The sequence below is a fragment of the Oculina patagonica genome, chromosome 14 (genome assembly GCF_052425735.1).
Source record: "Oculina patagonica isolate OP01 chromosome 14, crgOcupat, whole genome shotgun sequence".
In the NCBI taxonomy this organism is placed as follows: domain Eukaryota; kingdom Metazoa; phylum Cnidaria; class Anthozoa; order Scleractinia; family Oculinidae; genus Oculina; species Oculina patagonica.
The window spans coordinates 6,047,652-6,067,740 of NC_135771.1; the positions used below are offsets into that span (position 1 = coordinate 6,047,652).

The following is a 20,089-nucleotide window of genomic DNA, read 5'->3' on the forward strand; positions in this document are numbered from 1 at the left end:
GGCCACAAGGTTTGCTCTTTCATTAAAGGCTGCCATTGTGTTGGATCTAGGGCTAAAATGATTGTTTTTCGTAGGTCTTCGCGAGGCTTTCCCTGATTCCAGGCGATCAGAACAATCATATGAGAACCCCCGATCGCTTCCAATCGCTTCGATCCCTCACGATCGTTTCAGTATTTTCAAACGATCAATTCGATAGAAACGATCGAAGCGATCATATGAGAACCAACCTTAAAAGACTGAGTGAAAGACTGAGTGGGCAAGTGAAAGCCAGAAAGACTGAGTTGATAAAGATAAATGAAACGCCGTAGCGAATTTGGAAAGCTGACGTTTTGAGTATTAGCCTTTTCTCGAAGGAAATCGTTTGGAATCAGGTGTTGTTGAACTTTTCTCATACATGATCGATGGTTCTATACTAAACAGAACCGATCGAAGGCAAGGCTGATAAAAGCAAGTCATTTTCAGCCGTGTCAAATCACTTGATGTGTCCCTGTAAATAAAGGAGAAATATATGTCATTAACGCCAAAACCTCATAGAATCCCATAGTTCAAAGCAATCTGATTGGCTAATAAAGCGAGGTATTTAACCTGGTCTAACTGGTCCTCTACACCTAGAGGGGGTCCACCTAAACCGTGTGGTCCATCTTTCTAATCAGTCTTGTCCTCTTTACATGGCAGAGTAACTGACTGTCTTGCATGTGTATAGCAGACAAGGCAGAAGCATATGCTTCTGGGATAAAGTGGTAATATAGAGAGCGAGTTGAAAGGGCACACGCGAGGTGGGAGAGTCTACGCGCATTTCCTCCCTCGCGCGCGTGCCACTACGTATTTCTTCGATTAAACACCGGGTCCCCAGTTATTGCCTAGTCTCCAAAGTGGCGTCGTAAATAAGCCCGTCAAGCATTTATTTAAAGTATATTAAGCTGTAGATATGATGCCACGATATATGGCTGTCAAAGTAAATGAATAAAAACCGGTCAACACCGGGCTCGAGTTTACTTTGAACAGAGTCAAATAAACGCCGGGTTCACCTTGCCAAGTTTATAATAAACTTCGAAGGCGTTTAATCAAACATACTGTATATTGAATACGTGGCTAATCACTTAACAATAAGACGACAAGCTCGAGGTTTCTATCGGCTGGTAGAAATAGATGGAGAGGGGCGAAGCCCCGAGCCAACTATCAAAAGTCGAAAGAAACCGAGAGCGAGCAGTCAAATTGTTTAAGCATAACCCAGACACCGATCTTTCAACAAAAGTTCAGTGAAAGTGGTTTATTTATAGTTTTGGTTTGCGATTTTGGCAATTTTACTTGCACGCGCTCGGAAAACAAGACCGCCCTTACTTATAATAATTAGCCAATCAGATTTTAAGTTTGCCTAATAGTCGGTCTTGGGTTATGCTAACCTTTCTTACAAGCCAGTTTGAAGATCTTCTTAGGTTTGTTTTCAGAAACTCTCTATCATTCTTTCCAGGCCCAGTTCAAGAACGTCCCCTGGGACGCAAATTCCATCGTGGTGTTTCGGTTGTACCTGCAGCCAGGTGATTTGTCCACATCCGGGAATTCTACAGCGCCAGCGGCCAATCTCCTGGACGAAAGTAAATTGGCAGCTTGGACTGCATTACCGCTGGCATTGACTGCTGGCTCACAGGCTTCCAGACGAAGTCGACAATCGGGAGGTATTCTTCATCATCGTTTTACATATATATTTCCTGTTAACTTAAAATTTCAGTTTAATCATAAAGAAGGGTCGAGGAGAGTTGAGAAGACGTCAAACTTCGTTTGCTCTTGTGCGCTCTAAAGGGTACTGGTGTTGGGGAGTAACCTGCGATACACTGTCATCTCGCCCAAGGGCTTAACTATACTCCGAATCAATTTATTGTTTAGCATTACTACGCGTAGTGATTGGTTTTAAAGACTAGCGCCCCTTTTTCGACCAATCAGAACTAACTATGATCAGAAGTAAAACCAAAACCAATCGTGATTCGTTCGCGCACGTTTACTCGTTCTTCGCGTCAGCTTCATGTATTTGCTTTGGGTTTTGATTGGTTCAATGGATTGTGTGTGTCTTTTGTGATTGGCCACCGTGATTACTTTGGTTTTGGTTTTACTACACTCAATTGAAAATTGCTCTGATGTGTGGCAATTTCCTTTGATTCAAAGTATTGGAACAGAAGTTAAACGCTAAATATGATGTACTGTTATTTGAATTGTACCATGAATCGTGCAACAAGAACACAACGTGACGTAATATTACAGTAAAAAATAACTGTTCGTTTTCTAGATAGCAGAGGCGGAGCACCACGTCTTAACCTTGGTTCTCATAATCTTCGACTGTTCTTTCCGCCTGTTGTTCCAGTTCCTAACATACCATTACGGGTAAGAAACTAAATTATCACTCCTTTTACTCGCTTATTCATATTGGAGACTAGCCTCCGAAATACAGCCGTCTCTCTTCGCTCCTGGCTGCTGACGTCTCTCGCGCGATGCGCCTAACTGGTCGGGAGCGGAGAGAGGCGGCTGTATTCACAGGCTGATTGGAGACCTTCAGACCGGAGAAAGAGTACGACTTTCGAATTTTAATCCAGTTACTTTCCCAGAGCCCTCACTCCTATACCGTAAAATTCCGGTTATAAGCCCTGGGCTTATTCAACTTCATAAGGGTTTTTGGGTGGGCTTATAAGCGGAGGGGCTTATATCCGGGAGGGCTTATAAGCGGAATAAAAAAAAACGTGCCGAAACAGGCCACGGGAGTGTTGATCAAAATACGTTTTTAAGTTAAAAACGCATAATAAAGCAATATTTAGCCATGTTCAGTACTGTCATCCGGCAGAGGGGGACTTATATCGGGGGGGGGGGGGGGTTATAATCGGATGTATTATTTTGTTTCCAGGTTGATGGGCCTATAACCGGAGGGGGAGGGGGGTAATAAGCGGGGGTCTTATAACCGGAATTTTACGGTATGTTGCTGACCAGTTAAAAGGGAAGCTATTGGTGCGAGATTGGTGTGTAATATCATAATCGAAAGCATAAGCGCTAGGTTTGAAAAGATGTACTCGTACTCACTCTCGTACTCGCACCTCGACCTGACGTTTCATAACAAGATCTATTTCCAATCGATTGCATTGTTCTCATACTAAAATGGTTGTCTTTCTATTTAGGGCCCTTTTCCTGAACAATGGTCCACTTATGGACAGGCCTCTTTGAGGATAACAGTATTTACGTCAGCTAGTCTTCCACCAGAGAGGCCCAGTTCGCCTGAAGAATATCTGCAAGAAAATGACCTTCCTGAGGTAAGGATGCAATCTTGGCTGAGAACGACATTTAAAGAAACAGTGTCACGATAAATCTTCTAAGTGTTTGTGTGAACTGTGCTAGAATTATAAGGTGCACTCACTATTAAACAGAATAGCCTTAGAACAACAACAGAAAGGCACAAATTTATTTTGCAAGATGTAAATGAACCTCAATCAATGGTTTTTATGTGATTTTTCAATTAATACTTTCAAACTTGAAGACGTCGGTCCGACGGTTTCAAGTTTTAGGCCACTACGTTTGTGTGAACTGTGCTAGAATTATAAGGTGCACTCACTATTTAACAGAATAGCCTTAGAACAACAACAGAAAGGCACAAATTTATTTTGCAAGATGTAAATGAACCTCAATCAATGGTTTTTATGTGATTTTTCAATTAATACTTTCAAACTTGAAGACGTCGGTCCGACGGTTTCAAGTTTTAGGCCACTACGTTTGTGTGAACTGTGCTAGAATTATAAGGTGCACTCACTATTTAACAGAATAGCCTTAGAACAACAACAGAAAGGCACAATTTTATTTTGCAAGATGTAAATGAACCTCAATCAATGGTTTTTATGTGATTTTTCAATTAATACTTTCAAACTTGAAGACGTCGGTCCGACGGTTTCAAGTTTTAGGCCACTACGTTTGTGTGAACTGTGCTAGAATTATAAGGTGCACTCACTATTTAACAGAATAGCCTTAGAACAACAACAGAAAGGCACAAATTTATTTTGCAAGATGTAAATGAACCTCAATCAATGGTTTTTATGTGATTTTTCAATTAATACTTTCAAACTTGAAGACGTCGGTCCGACGGTTTCAAGTTTTAGGCCACTACGTTTCTAACAGTCCGTGACCACACTACCGTTCAAAACATTTTACGACTAGAACACTACATTTTAGCAACACCAGGCCACTTTCAGTGGATTCCCAATTAAAGGGATTGTGTCACGGCTAAGTTAATTTTATGTTATACAATTTTGCCAAACACCCGCTATGAAACTAAATGTTTACAAAGAAATTAATTCTATGATTCTAAATGACAAAACCATAGCTTCACTGTAGCCAAATGTGTTTCCCGGAGTTATAATTTAAAAATACAAGCAAACAAGATTTACTTTGAAAACTGTTCCGCCGGACCATTTTTCAAAAACCCATATCGCAATCCGTTTCAATCTTCGTCACTTTTGGCCATCCGTACCCTCTTTTGCATTTGGTGTGTTATTTAAATATCCCTTCACTGTTTTAAGAGGTTATTTTATATATTTAAACAAATTTGGTGGTCATTTCCTATGCCTAAGTTTGACAAAAATCCGTGACATGGTCCCTTTAATAATTTTCAGGTTTCGCTAAATACTGGTGATACTGCCCCTTTAAAGAGATCAATGTTAGTGAATTGAATTCATTAACATAGAGCAGTTTTCGATTGAGTGTCGTAAAACCAAAACCAAAGTAATTACTCTGGCCAATCACAAAGGAAAGCGGCCAATCCAGTGAACCAATCAAAACTCGAAGCAAATACATGTAGCTGGCACGAAGCGCGGGAAAACGTGCGCGAGCGAGTCACGATTGGTTTTGGTTTTACTCCTTATTGGCTGAGAAAGTGGCGCGAGATTTTTAAACCAATCACTAAGCGTAGTAATGCAAAACCAAAGCAAACGCAATTTACTTTCGACACTCAAGTGAAAACCGCTCTATCATCCACGCTTTAGGATATAGGATCAGAAGACTGCCTTTTTTAAGTTGCTTGTTCGCGCTGTTAAAGGCGATTCTGTCCCAGGATAGGTTACACTTGGTTTGAAAGTCATTTTCCACAATTGGGCAGGGCTCAAAATAACGGCCGGTCAAGGTGACAATTTGTCCGGTCAAAGTTTTGGTTTGCCGGTCATTTTGACCGGTCACGTACATGACTTTTAAAATAAAAACGGATGACCAGAAAAATAAATAACATTTTTGGTACCATTTTATATTTTAAGTGTTAACTTAAATTATAACGACTTTTTGATTGGCTTGTCGCTATCACATCTTACAAGGGCATTAAGAAGCTATCTTTTTAAGAAATTGCAGCCAAAACATTGAAGAAATAGCGGGTCTTTTTATGCCTCGCAAACAAGGACAATCTAACGAAACGAGTGGTGGTTTAAAATTGCTATTTTCAATATTTTGATTGGTCAGAAACGACACGTGACCGAGCTAAAACCTGTTTGGCCGGTCAACATGACCGGCAATTGTCCAAAAATCATTTTGAGCCATGCAATTGAGTGAAACCATAATAAGATAGAAAACATAAAAGAAATACTAAGAGATGGTCAAAACTAAACAAAATTCATTACGTGAAACTTTATTTCTATCTTTTGGCCATTGTACGCTAAACGTAGCTGTTTTGTTTTCCAGAACGTATGGATAAAGAATGGCCGTCCATCTATTCTTACTGATGAATTTGAAGAAGGAAGTGGCTTTGATCTGTATATTGATGGAGCGCGATTCCTTCCAGATAGTGTCACTGTCTCCAAGGTCTGTCCTCGCATAAACATCCAAATCTCTCTCCTCCGCAGAGACTCCTTCAGTGGGGAAGGCGAAAAACACGAAAAATAAAAATGGGAGAGCGCAGGGGACGACGGTCTCCCGCGCGCTTTCTTTTCGATTCCCCCCAGGCTCCGCGCGCTAACTTTTCACCTCTCCCCTTTTTACAGCCCGTACGAAAAAATAACAGGCCTCTGTTAAGGAGAGAGCATCCAAATAAAAATCCCCGAAGAGTTGTAACATTAGTCCTGCGCTGACTTAAATTTAAACGGCATCCCAAGACATGGTTGAGCTATTTTCTAGAATGGATTTTTCGTCTGAAAATATCTTTGGGTGTATATAAGAGTGTCAAATGGTAAGAGTATTAAAGAAATGATGTAAAATACAAAACAAATATCAAATGAACACAAATAAGCTCTGAACCTACTGCAGCTGTAAAATGAGTACTACGGAGGTTAATTTCCGGGTGGGCTTTTTGCGACAATGGGTGGGGAGGGGCCAACATACGAAGTTCGTTAGTGTGCTAACACTTATAAGCAACATTATTAACAGTATTATTCGTGGCTTGAAAACTTCTCGACTTATTTTTCTGTCGTATGTTTCCAGGTGGCTGGAAGAGTATTGGACAAAAACTATACGAGGTATGTCAATACACTTTTTAATCAAAACAGCAAATTTTCATTGAGCTTGAATGTTAGCATTACGACTTTATCATTTTGATTTCTTCAGTCGTTTGGCAAATCTTCGTTGAAGCACTCGGAATGTTTCGAATTTTTATTATCCAATGAAAGAAAAGTTGTCATGCCATCATAACGCGATCTGTTGCTTAGCAACTTTGACACGAAAACTGCGAGACTCCTGCCTCGGAGACCGGAAGTCGCCATCAACTGGTCCTTGTTTTCAGCCTTGTTTACCCGACTTTCTTGTAGTCTCTTAAATTCCAGATTCTTTGATTATGAGACAAATACAGGGATAAGAAAATGTTTCACTCCCAAACGGTTATTCGTTGTTTTCTCACTCACTCACTCACTGCCCTTTTCCCCTGCGAGGGGCAACAAAGTTTTTTTTTTCCTATTGATCCAAATAACTGTTGTCGGATAATGCACATTAGGGGCCTTCAGTCGTAGTACGAGTACGAGATCAAGTACGAGTAGACGTTCGAACTTCAATCCAGTTACATTTCCAGAGCCCTCATTCCTCCATGTTGTTGGGAAGTTGAAAAGGAGACTATGGTGTGAAAAATGATAATCGAAAGCAGAAGCGCTAGGTGTAAAAAGAGGTACTCGTACTCCGATCTGAAGATCCATGTTGTGTGATAATTGAATTTTGTCAGGAATCTCAAATCGCAACTCATTTTCGCACGATCTCTGTTCCACCTTAAAAAAAAATTCGATCTGTCTATATCTTTAACGTTATCATGGCGTTATTTATGTTGTTTAGGATCGGTGACGACATTGACGTACAAGCTGAACTCGATTCCGACATCTACAACCCAGAGTACAATGCGAGACTAGAATACCGAGAACCAGTCTTCTCGCCGTCCTGCACTTTAATGTTAAAAGTTTACACAGTGGATAGGATTGCAAGAAATCTCTGTTGCGTTGGTTACGGATTTTTACCCATTTTTATTGAAGTTGGAACGATAAATCAGCCTTCTGTTAGCAGTACAGAAGTCAAGGTCTTGTTGTAGTTATTTTTGTTAACACTTTTACTTAGGAATCTGAGGGACACAGGTTTATCAGCCAGCAAGATTGTTATGTGCAACCCTCCTAATAAGTAAACAAAGTTGGGTGAAGAAAGCCGTCACAAAAATTACTGAATTTAGTAAATGGTTTGAACCCAACCAATTACTCTTGACAAACTTTACACGAGTCTTTCAGCCAATAACATCACGGCTAAGCTGACCAATCAACATTCAATGGACCAGACTTAAAACATCATCGACTGACAACAACTTTTCACTTGACTTTTACGATGTGTTTTTTTACTTTCGCTCAGGTTGTCGAAACGTCAGTCACCAACAACAGTTCTTCTCAGAACTACTCTCACCCTGACGATCAAACTAATCGAATTACTGAATTTTTGTTTGACCACATTTGTTGTCCCGAAAGCCAGAGAGGGCGTTACAGTATTGCAGTATTAAGATTATGGGAGGGGGGGGGGGGGGGGGAGGGATTTTCGGATTTTATGGTATCGCTTGCTACACGGACGAAACAACTTGATTGTTTTTTTTCTGGATGAAACTGAGAGTACCTTGCAGATCTTCTTAACACGACGTAGCCATAAGTTGTTTGAGATTACTTGACAATTTTAAAGAACCTTCTTTGTTGCAGGTGGCTTTAAACGAAGGTCCTCATCAAATACGCTTATACAGTGGTAGCCCAGACCTCACTCAACCTTTACATGAAAGTGTAACTCAAAGTCTGCCGTAAGTATCTGAGCACATGTCAGTCAGTCAGTCAGTCAGTCAGTCAGTCAGTCAGTCAGTCAGCGGTCGGCGCAGTCAGTCAGTCAGTCAGTCAGTTAACTAATCAACTAATCAATCAATCAATCAATCAATCAATCAATCAATCAATCAATCAATCAATCAGTTAGTCCGTCCGTCCGTCAATTAATCAGTCAGGCAGGCATTCAGTCAATCAATCATATCGATGAACCAATCAGTTAGTCCGTCCATTCGTCGGCCAGTCAGCCAGTTAGGTAGGCATTCAGTTAATCAACCAACCATCGATCGATCGATCGGTCAGTCAGTCAGTGGGCAGTCAGTCAAAAAACAATAAACAATCAATCGGTTAAACAATCAAACAATCTCTGATCGATCAACTCACTTTTCTGTAAATGGTCCACTTAGTAACATTGCCTGTATAAATTTTTTCTTCAACAGCCATGTACCCTGTGCTAGTTTACTGGTAAGACTGGTTCAAGCTGCTTGCCATCCTAATGGAAGACCGAAGGAGGTACGTACGCCACTTCTGTTTTGTGTCTTGATATAATTCTCTGCACTTTGTTTCAAGTGTTTTCTGGGTATGTTTTAACGTGTACATACAAGAATATTCGCTATTAAGGTGCAACGCAACGGGTGGTGCGTCTTGGAAAATTATCGCAATCTTCCCAAATGTTATCCACCCTTGTTTTAATTGGAACTAAATGCAACGTCCATGGTTTATTTTCTGTCGCGCGCTAGCGATGCATGGCCTGTACGACTGAAAAAAAAAAAAAAAAGCTATAAAAATCTTCCTTGTTGCCGTAGCTTAACTAATATCTAGGCATACTTGAGCTTGAAACTGACTGGCTTTTGCCAATCTGACGTTTCAGGCTTCAGAGTTCTCGGAAGCAGAGTGGGAGGCTGAGGGGCTCTTTCAGCCCAAACCGAGCTACGCAGATGGTAAGTCGTTTGATGTTAACGGTTTATTGAACAAGGAGGCAAAAGGGCACTTTTTCAGCAAATGTAGCAAGCAATCAATGCACACAAATTTGTCTTGTTCAGTCACTTGTTTCTAAGCGTCTCTTAACTGTCGTTCTTTGGTCTTTGTTCCTTTGTCCAGCACAATCATCATTTGAGAAAGTTTGGCTAAAATAAAAGGAACTTTGTTTAAGCGATGTAAGGATCATGTCATATTACATGACGTAATTGCTGCTGACCATCAATGAACGGAGCGTAGTTCCTGTTTAAATTTCATTATTTTAACCTGTTTCAGTTTTCAGTTGGAGCTATAACAAAAAAAAGCAAAGGACATGTAATAAAACGTCAGTTAAAGTTTTGTTTTCTTGGAGAAACCTTTTTACTTAAAGACTTTCTAAGAAAAGAGTCTCTAAAGCCCCCCACTTCAAGTTACTAGTCAGCCCCCCCCCCCTAAATTGAAAAAACGCTCCGCGGTCTTTGTTAACTTTCAAAATGGATTAAATCGTCTTTGAGGCGTGCAATGGTGGCCATTTGTGAACATTCAAAGAAAACGTAGTACTGTAGTGTACTTTTTAAAAAAAGAGTCTCTAAAGCCCCCCACTTCAAGTCACTAGTCAGCCCCCCCCCCCCCCCCCCTCCAATTGAAAAAATGCTCCGCGGTCTTTGTTAACTTTCAAAATGGATCAAATCGTCTTTGAGGCGTGCAATGGTGGCCATTTTGTGAACATTCAAAGAAAACGTAGTACTGTAGTGCTACTTATGAAATGTTTAGTCTATCACACTCAATTATATACTTGAAAGACTCAGACGAAGAAACCGCATGTTAAAAGAGTTATGACCATACATGGCGCCACATAGCATGAGATTTCACTGTATTTGTTCAGCCTTGCTGGGTAAAACCGCTAATATGTCAGGTATTAATAATGCGGTAAGCAAATTCAAAGTCACTTGTTGAGGTTATTAACTTTATTTCCGGTAGTTAAAAAATTCGTTTCCGGTTGTTCAAATTTTAGCAAGTGCCGCATGACTCAGCGGTTGATGTTAATTGTTAGTGCATATTAGGGTCTGTTCAGCCATGGAGAGAAGTGAACCCTTTCAAAAATGTCAACAGGTCAATATTATTTTAAATTCCTTACAGTCAAATTTAATCTAAGTTAAGGCTATCCTATAGCAAAAGTGTTACTTTGTGTGCTTGCTAGGGTACACTTTTAGCCGAGTTACGTGAATTGATACAGTCGGTTGTAGGTTTCGAAACCGAAACAGGTCACATTTATTCGAAAATTGTTTATTCGTTCCTGAACAAAGTCATGACTTTTTGTTATGCATGTTTGTTATGTTGAAAAGAAAAAAATGGTTTTAATCCTCAGCTGTCCTACATGTAGATCTCACAGACTCACAGAAAATGTAAATTCCAAGTTACAGGAAGGCAAAATTATAACCAGTTCAGCAGGTTTATTGAAAGACAAGTGTTTCAGCGATAAAGAAAGAAACTGGTTTCCTGTAATTTGTTATAAGCTGTATTAAAAACTTTAGCCTGCAGTTTTCAAGTCCACCGTCCGTAATCCTTTTTTATTGCTCCCAAACTTAAACCACTTTTGTTTTTCTTTGGTTGATTGTAGCATTTTTGAAAGGTTACTAAAACTTCTGAAACAATTAGATTATTCGCTTAGAAATCTATAGCTCATAATTCTATTGTTATATTTATTGCTATAGATGGTAGTATTGCTCTTTTAGACAGGGCTAAGATATAATCAAATATTTGCAGACTGTTGATTTTTTTAATAAAGCAAACACACCCGCCCTAAAGCAATCATTTACTTAAATGAAGCGAATCTTGCATTATTAGGTAAATTATCACAATACCATCACGTACGCAGTTGGTTTTAGTGGTTTAATACCACTGCTAGAGTATAACTCAGTGTAAAACATAATATAATTCAAGAGAAAAGTTTCAAGCAACATATAGTTCTGTCCACATTTCCAAGAACTAAAAATTGGACATTTTGTTGACAAATTTCTGACGATGTATGACACGCTCTGACACGCTTCGAGGGTTCTTATGTATTAAACAGAAATCGGAAACTTAGACGTGCAAACTTACAGGTAGATCGCGTAAAAATTGCGCTTCTTTTAGTATGTACATATATTTACTCGCCTATGGAAAAGTTTGTTGAACTTCCCTGTCGTTTCCTTTTAAGTCTACACCTTGTCACATGCTGAATCTAACTCACTTATTAAAACTAAACTAACAATCCAGTTAGTAAAACCAAGAAGACGTTTTTTTCGGATAATCCGATCATTCCACAATTTGAGTGTTTGTTTTTCAAATACTGTTTCGTCGCCGAGTACTCGCTGGTAGCAAAACAGAGCGATAAGCATCTGCTAAGCACTAGTACTTAGTACTTCACACTATTCTGAAATTTAAACATAACTCTGCTACTATATAAACGGAAAATTTGTTTGTCTGGTGTAAACTGAGTCCTAAAGGCTTGCTTTACTGCGATAAATAATTCAGTTTTGTCTCGATGGTTATTGTTTAAGGCAATGCATTCTTAAAGTTATTTATATTGTTACAGCAGGCAAACAAAGAATTAACAAAGGCATATTTTCTGGTAAAATATGGCCTGAAGCCAGGCTTAGATGAAATTTTGCAGTCTCGAACAGAATTATTCGCAATTTCACACTGTCAAATAATCACTCTTTACAACAATTAAATTTAGTTTTTTCAGTTGTCAGAGATGGTTTTGGAATTGTTTGTTTTGCTGTGAAAGGCCGGCAACCCACGCGTTTTACAGAATGTCTGTACTGAACGTATCCTGATTGTGTTCATGTTATCCTGGCTCGATGGCCCAAAGTTGTACACTTATTGATCCTGATAAAAAATCTCTAACATTCCATGATAAAGCCAACACTCTTATCAAGCACTCAGATATTTTCTTCTTCCTCAAAACACCGCAAAACCCAGTTCGTGGCTGTTAAATTTGAAGCCGGCATTGGTGTAGACATTTTCCTTTCGAGTTCTTTTTTCGGTTGCTTGAAGACTGCAGACGTTTCTCTTAGCGTTGAAGGTGGAGCACTGCCTCTCCTGCGTTGAAGATCTATGTTTTCCCTTTTCTTCTTAGTGTCCGCTTCGATCACTTTAAGATTCTTAAAGATCTCGCTAAACGCCTGATTCATTGCTTCTTCGTATTTCACCCCTTTCTTCTCCTGCAATTTCGTCTGTTCACCGTTCTTCATTGCAAGTACAACAGAACAGCTAAAAATGAGAAAACGTCAACAGGAGTATTTCGAAACGCAGAGTTTTACGCGCATTCCAACTGCAGCCGTGAACGTTTGAGGAAATTGTTGTCACATGATGTGAAATTGACCGGCTTGTCTATTGTGTCTTCTCGTCTTCTCGATGTTTCTTCAGCAGCCAATTGCATCACTTCCCAGGCTACAAAGTCACGGTTTGTGGAGTTTAAGGAAAAGTTCAATTGAGCTCACGTGTACTGATGTAAATTCACGTTTTTTTTTTTTTTGCAAATTGTCTCAACTAAGCTGTTTGATGTAAACAATGGCTTTATACAACAGCCCTTACTCTTCAACAACACATGCAAAATAATGGTTTGGAAGCAGTGTTTTCACTGGGATAATGGCGCGAATATTTGTCTGGTTTAAACTATAACATACCGTAAAATTCCGGTTATAAGAACCCCGCTTAAAAACCCCCCTGGTTATTGGCCCATTTACCTGGAACAAAAAAAATAGAAGCAGTTATAACCCCCCCCCCCCCCCCGAATATAAGCCCCTCTCTGCTAGATTACAGTATTGAACAGGGCTAAATGTTGCTTTATTTTGACTTTATAACTAAGAAACGTGTTTCGATCAACATTGCCGTGGCTCGTTTCGAAACGTTTTTTTTTTATTCCGCTTATAAGCCCCCTGGATATAAGCCCTCCCATTTATAAGCCGATCCAAAAACCCCTTACGAAATTGTATCAGCCCAAGGCTTATAACCGGGAATTTTTCGATATACAGACATGTAAGCAAGCAAATGAATTTTGAACTTCTTTGCCTCTTATATATTGACGTTCAGATTGGAATGTGAGCTACGCAAGTAGAATACGCGAGGCAAAATCATACTATCTACTGTATAAAGCTACACAGAGTGAATATCGGCGATTAAATACCCCGGACGAGGATCGAGGTTAACGAGAACGAAACAGAGAAATAGACAAATTTCATGGTTACGCCTCCAAAGCATTCATCCTGTAGAGCTGAATGTGGCCAAGTTGAGATTTTTAAATCTCAACTTGGCTTGTAAGATTAAAATCTTACAAGCTTCGGGCCGTGAAAGATTGTTTATATTATGCTCTTTTCGTTCTTATACGACGTGATGCTTACCAAATGTCCAGTTGGAAAACACAATTTAAGTTCCGAAACAGGTTTGACAAGGCAAGTTGTTTAAAGGGCTTTTTATAAGATTCCTTTGCGAATGAACTCGCTGCAATGCATGGCTCTTAAGAAGTATGTCAGCTGTATTTTAGGAATTAAAGGGATCTTTCGTTCAAGTTTTAATTTAGTGTTTTCCATTTCAGCGACGACCTGTGCAGTTTTCATGAAAAGCTGTGCCATAGACTACCACATTCAAAACATTCGGCCTGTAGAGCTGAACGCGGCCATGTTGAGATTTAATTTTAAAAGCTTCGGGCCGTGAAACATTGTTTATATTTTGTTCTTTCGTTCTTATTACGACGTAATGTTTATGAAATGGCCAGATGGAAAACACAGTTTGAGTTCCGAGACAGGTTTCACCGTTTGGCAAGGCAAGTTTGTTTGAAGGTCTTTTTTTAAAACGTCCCGAAGATTCCTTTGAAAAGATTCCTTTGCGAATGGAGTCGCTGGAAGGCATGGCTCTTCAAGAGTCTCAGCTTCGTGTTGGGAAATAAAAGGGATCTTTCGTTCAAGTTCGCAATTTTGTGTTTTCCGTTGCAATGCCGACCCAGTTTACGTGGTGCCATAGGCTAAGATATTTTTGTGTGTGAATCTGTAATGGCATAAGTAAGAAATGTGCCACTTAAGTGGTCGAGTTTTGACTAAGTCAATTATGAAAATTGATCAAAAACCAGGAGTTGAAAGTTCACGTGGAATGTATAACAGTGTCAGTTAATAATAAAAAAAAAACGTTTCCTGGAAATGTTGCTAGAACATAAGGTCATTCTAGTTTTGTGAAATCTTCCACGCAACGCTATGTTCAAAATTGTTTGACGATGTCTTCGGTTTGTTATGTTTAATATTGTTAAAACTTCCTTTTATTTTGTTTTGTTGTTTTGAAATAATGTATTGTTGTTGATGTATCCTAGCAACAACTTTGGCAAGTTGTTAAGGAAACTGTATTAGAAATGTGGGTCATCTGGGCTCTAAAAAGTGACACCGACTACATGTTATCACCTTAAAGTACTCTTATCCTCAATGTAGTCTTTAGAAACTGGAAATGTATTTACTCCGCGATGTTTCGCCGAAAACACACAATTAACAAAGTAGATCTGCTTGGGCAACCATTGACAATAAAGATGGCTGACTGATTTTGCAGTGATAAGTTATCTCATTGAAACAGTTGCAATTTACGTCAATGGGTTTTGTTAACAAGACAGAAAATGCATGGAAAAACCAGGACGAAGAGTTCTAATGGCGAGTGCTTCGTTTCGTACTCTTTGTACTGTGACCCCGAACTTTTAACTTATTCACACCAGGTTAACATTGTTAATAAATCGACAGAGAGGTAGTTACTGACCTATGTTGTTTATATTAACGTAAGTGCTCCATTAACCCCCCGGTGGCATATTTCCAGCTTTTCGAGGACCTTTTGAGCAAGGGAATGCGTTTTCTCAAGTACACGCCCTGGGGGCTTATTTCATCAGTTCAAGACCTTTTGAGGAACGGGAATAAGATATTGAGGGTGGGGTGGGGATGCTTATCTATACCAACAATAATGTGTGACATAATGTGACACAGCGTTGTGATGAGAAGACGTCGTTTTCTCAAAATCGTCGAGTTTGTGTTTCATTGTGTGACAGTGCTTCCCAGTACCACCAATGGCCTTGCGTGACAGACTCTGACACAGTGTGCTAAGATAATATAAGAAGATTTTTTCCCTATTATTGAATATTTTATTTTTTTATTTTCTCCACAGGCGAATATTACTCTCTTTCTTGTGAGCCTACGCTTGGTGAGTGTCAGATTTTTCACAGTATGATCAAAAGACAGCCCATCAGAACTCGTGACGCAATAAAGCTCATTGGCGATGGTCAGGAACAGAAACTGAAGAAAGACAGAGTGATAGAAAGCTGGATCAAGGTAAGGCTAATTCTTCTAGATCTTTGCAGCTCATGGGTCTTCACGCAACGCACAACTTGTCCCTACAAGTGGAGACAAGCATTGCGTGACGGCCGAAGATTGCGTGACGACCGAAATAACGGCTGTAAGGGAGACTAGGTATGTTCAGTTTGGAACACGAAAGGAGCCATGTAACGGTAAACGAAGTAAATTTCGTTGACCTTTGAAATTTCCTTCAAATAATACTTCACTAAGGTAGAAAAACACAAAGCAGGTAGAGCGGTTTTCACTTGAGTGTCGAAAGTACTTTGCGTTTGCTTTGGTTTTGCGTTCACTACGCTTAGTGATTGGTTTTAAAATTTCGCGCCACTTTCTTGGCCAATCAGGAGTAAAACCAAAACCAATCGCGACTCGCTCGCGCACGTTTTCCCGCGCTTCGTGCCAGCTACATGTATTTGCTTCGAGCTTTGATTGGTTCACTGTATTGTTTGTGTCGTTTGTGATTTGTCAGAATAATTACTTTGGTTTTGGTTTTGGTTTTGATTTTACGACACTCAATTGAAAACTGCTCTAATATGCCAAAATGAATAACGCAGCTCTTTCAAACTATGTGTTCATTACAGTATTTTATTTTCTCTTCTTTTGTCTCTTTTGTTCATCAGACTCGACTCACTCGAAATATTGATGCTTTACCTCGGGATCTGGACCTTAGTTACATCGCGCTGTATCACGTGATGCACGGTTTAAAGGTGGGAACTAGTTAACACTTACCTGGTTAGGCTAAGGGGAGGGGAGAGAGATACTCAGGCTAGATAACACTTGGAGACCAATATTTTGTGTTACTGAGAGAAAAAATGTTGAAACTTGATCAGTTAAATTAAATTCTCACGGTGCAAGGATACTTTATTACTGTAGGCAGATCTAATTTGTCCAACTGTTGAAATACGGCACGTTTCACGTTACAGTTTAACCTCTCTAACTGGCCTTTGTAGCTAGGTTGCCGCTAGTGGACTTTAATCTGTTTTCTATTCGTGAACAACTTTTAGATATCGGTGGATGCTGCTCAGAATTTGCCTTGGTCCAATTTCACGATGGTGTCCTACTGCCTGTCGCCTCCTGGATCGTTTTATAAGGTGAGTATAAGATACTTAACTTTCACAATAGTACTGGCGAATTCAATGCTGGGGGATGGGGAAACCCTGCACTTTGGCCCGACAAACATTTGACCTTTTTACAACATGGCCTGCACTTAAATTTTAAGGCGAAGTACTGCGAACGTACAGGCCCGCAAATGATCCCGACCCGCAAATGATCCCGGGACTGCAAATGATCCCCAAATTGGACCGCAAATGATCCCGGTACCGCAAATGATCCCAAAATTGAACCGCAAATGATCCTCGGACCGGAAACAGTCGCCTAACCGTAAAAAGTTGGATATGCGTGGACTAAAGAATTTGGACAGGGGATTTAAATTTATTTAATCCATTTCTTTATTAATAATACAACAATTAGAAAAACAATTAACGCGAGAGAATGTACCGTATTTAAACGATTTACTAAAGTAAATTCAAAACCACAACTGTATCAATATAGCTGATAAATATGCTCCGATTAGTAACCTAAAACGTGACATAAAGTTTAACAATCCAACCAACAGAAATATGAACTCTCTCCAATCAAGGGATGATTTATTTGCGGCGAAATGCTTTAAGCTGATAGCCATTCACACGCAGTCACGCAGCGTTCATAGCGACATTATAAATGTCTAGACGTAAAGTCTGGAAGAAAGTTGAGTTTTGTTGCTGATTTCTATCATATCGATCTCCGACTCTTGTTATCGAGCTACTCTCTTTCGAAATCTGTGGTTATTTTTTTTTATTTGAATGTCTTCATCAAGTCACTGAAATAAATTCTGACACAGGCAACTAAAAATTCTCTCAAAAACTGACTTCATTTTCGCGTAGCTTTCAGTACAGATTAATTGACAGTAAGAAATTTGCACGTGCAAAAGTTGACATGCGTGCGGTATGCAAATAAATTTACCCAGAGACGCTGTAACCGTTTACTGTATTTCATTTTATATTTGCAAGAACGAATTGTGAAGGAAAATGTGTTTTCAAATAACGGTTTCAAAATCTGTCATAAACTCCAAAATTCGCACGTAGAAATTTTGTGCGGTTCCAAGGAAAAGGAGGCTCGTGTCTACCAAGGCAGCATTGTACAGGAAGTGGCTAATTAGACAGCAGAGGCGTCTTCGAAGATTCATGTTTATTTTTTAGGTGCGTTTTCTAAATGAAAAAAACTTAGATAGTCACATGTTAATTTTATTATTTCGCGCGTTATTTTCACCGCTTTTAATCGTTGCGTTTTATTATGCCTGAGGCACTTGGTCTTTTATAAAAATACATCCATAAAGTCCACGCCATTCCAAGTATTCTGTTGTATCATTTACACAAATCATTTCCGGTACTGGGATCATTTGCGGTCCAATCTGGGATCATTTGCGGTCCCGGGATCATTTGCGGGCCGGGATCATTTGCTGGCCTGTACAGGGTCAACACACATGTTAAAACAATACTGAACTGCAGTAACAGTTATTAAGTATTCCTCCAAGATGTCTATCAATCTACTTATTATATACTAATATTTTGGTGCATTTCTCAGGGCGCAAGAGAAGATCCTTTAAGCCTTGTAACAAGACCGCTGTACTCGAGCAGTATCCACTCTCCCGTCTGGAAAGACGGCCTCAAGGTAGTGTTTTGCGCTCGTCCTTTGTAATCTGTTCTTTTGTGGTTCATTAGAACTTATTTGGTGTTTTTCTGCCTTAGTTAACTATTATTTTGATGTTTCTGTCGATTTGAAGTAATTTTATACATAGCAACAAAGGTTAACACACGGGGAAGCTCGATTAAGTGGTGTCAAGAAAAAAAAAAGTGAAACTGATATTACCGACCTTTAGATCGGAATACGAGTACATGTTAGAGTACGAGTACGACTTTTCAAGCCTGATGATAATCACTCTCGTCCCCAGAACCGCTCGTCCCTTTTAGCCAGCGAAGAAACAAGTTGCTCTGGAGACACATGATTTGATTGGCTAGATTTTAACAAACGGAACAGCCAAACTTAAAAATCCTTTTGTTATACAAGAGTTAAAAACGGTTGATTTGATTGGCTAGATTTGAAACACCCTTTGTTAAAAGCTAGCCAATCAAAATCACACCAATCTCTCACTGATAACTTCTTTTCAACTGCTCAGCAACAGGGAGGATGGAGGGCTCTGGCTACGTAACTGAATTGACATTCAAAAGTCGTACTCGTATACTTTCTATCTCCTGGTATCTAGAGGTACCTATTTAGTAGGATAACCATGTTTGTTTGTTTGATTTTTAGGCTTTTCCCCGCCGTATTTACCACAGATTTATGGTGGTTATTATCCACCTACATGAGTTAATATTGGATACCAGCCAAACCAAAACATCATACAGTTTACAAGGACAGGTATATGGATTAACAACTCTCAACTAGCAGTCGTCTCAAAAAACCTGTAAAATAGATTCCATTTAACTAGAGAAACATAAGAAATACCAGATAAAGTGATACCGGTTCTGACATCTGTAGCATTGTGTAGTGTGATGGAAATACTTGGAATACCGTAGAATTCCGGTTATAAGCCCTGGGCTTATACAACTTCGTAAGGGTTTTTGGGTGGGCTTATAAGCGGAGGGGCTTATATTCGGGAGGGCTTATAAGTGGAATGAAAAAAACGTTTCGAAAAGAGCCACGGGAGTGTTGATCAAAATACGGTTTTAAGTTAAAAACGCATAATAGAGCAACATTTAGCCTTGTTCAGTACTGTCATTCGGCAGAGGGGGGCTTATAATCGATTGTATTTTTTTGTTCCCAGGTAGATGGGCCTATAACTGGGGGGGGCTTATAAGCGGGGGGGGGGGGGCTTATAACCGGAATTTTACGGTATTGAACAAAAACTCTCCCTTTTAAATTAAGGGACAGTTCCACGGAGATTTTAATGCTTTTCGGTAAAAAGTACTGAAATTGACGAATAGGTCTTCTCGTGCATAAAATGCACCTAGTGCATTAAGATGGAGATATCAAGTAAATTGTTGTTGAAGAATGAAGGAGCTTATAGGTTTGTAAAACACCGCAATTGATCATACGTTTTGGTTTGCTTCCTGTAGGCTTGGACCGCTGTTCAAGTGTTTGACGAAGGCTATGTTATGAACGGTTGTTATCAGCTTCCACTTTACACAGGGGACCCCCCTGAGGTACGATCTTCTTGTGAGATATAACAGCATTGTAATCAGTTAACTCTAAACGTTTTTGACTTTTGACTTACTACACGCAAAGAGGAAATAGTATTTACCAGATTGAAAATCTTCATGTAAGGGAATTTATAGTGTACTGTTTTTTTTTAAAAAAAGTAAACTTTGGTGCTTCAAATCAGGAAGGATCGTAGCCTGCGAACAGGCTCCCAAGTGGGGCGGGGCGAAAAAGATCAGAGAGCGAAGCGAGCCGAGAAGTTTCGCCCCA

General features: G+C 39.6%; 1 protein-coding gene across 1 annotated transcript in view; it reads left to right on the plus strand.

The window, feature by feature from the left end:
* Nucleotides 1–20,089, plus strand: part of LOC144638110 (uncharacterized) — a 53,680-nt gene that overhangs the window by 30,580 nt on the left and 3,011 nt on the right. Inside the window, exons 23-37 of the mRNA XM_078497288.1 lie at nucleotides 1,472–1,676; nucleotides 2,282–2,376; nucleotides 3,159–3,290; nucleotides 5,692–5,811; nucleotides 6,427–6,461; nucleotides 7,261–7,498; nucleotides 8,154–8,248; nucleotides 8,705–8,777; nucleotides 9,136–9,205; nucleotides 15,399–15,562; nucleotides 16,204–16,290; nucleotides 16,588–16,674; nucleotides 18,206–18,292; nucleotides 18,932–19,039; nucleotides 19,738–19,824. Of these exons, the coding sequence (XP_078353414.1) occupies nucleotides 1,472–1,676; nucleotides 2,282–2,376; nucleotides 3,159–3,290; nucleotides 5,692–5,811; nucleotides 6,427–6,461; nucleotides 7,261–7,498; nucleotides 8,154–8,248; nucleotides 8,705–8,777; nucleotides 9,136–9,205; nucleotides 15,399–15,562; nucleotides 16,204–16,290; nucleotides 16,588–16,674; nucleotides 18,206–18,292; nucleotides 18,932–19,039; nucleotides 19,738–19,824 (1,683 nt within the window). The remainder of the gene's footprint in view (nucleotides 1–1,471; nucleotides 1,677–2,281; nucleotides 2,377–3,158; nucleotides 3,291–5,691; nucleotides 5,812–6,426; nucleotides 6,462–7,260; nucleotides 7,499–8,153; nucleotides 8,249–8,704; nucleotides 8,778–9,135; nucleotides 9,206–15,398; nucleotides 15,563–16,203; nucleotides 16,291–16,587; nucleotides 16,675–18,205; nucleotides 18,293–18,931; nucleotides 19,040–19,737; nucleotides 19,825–20,089) is intronic.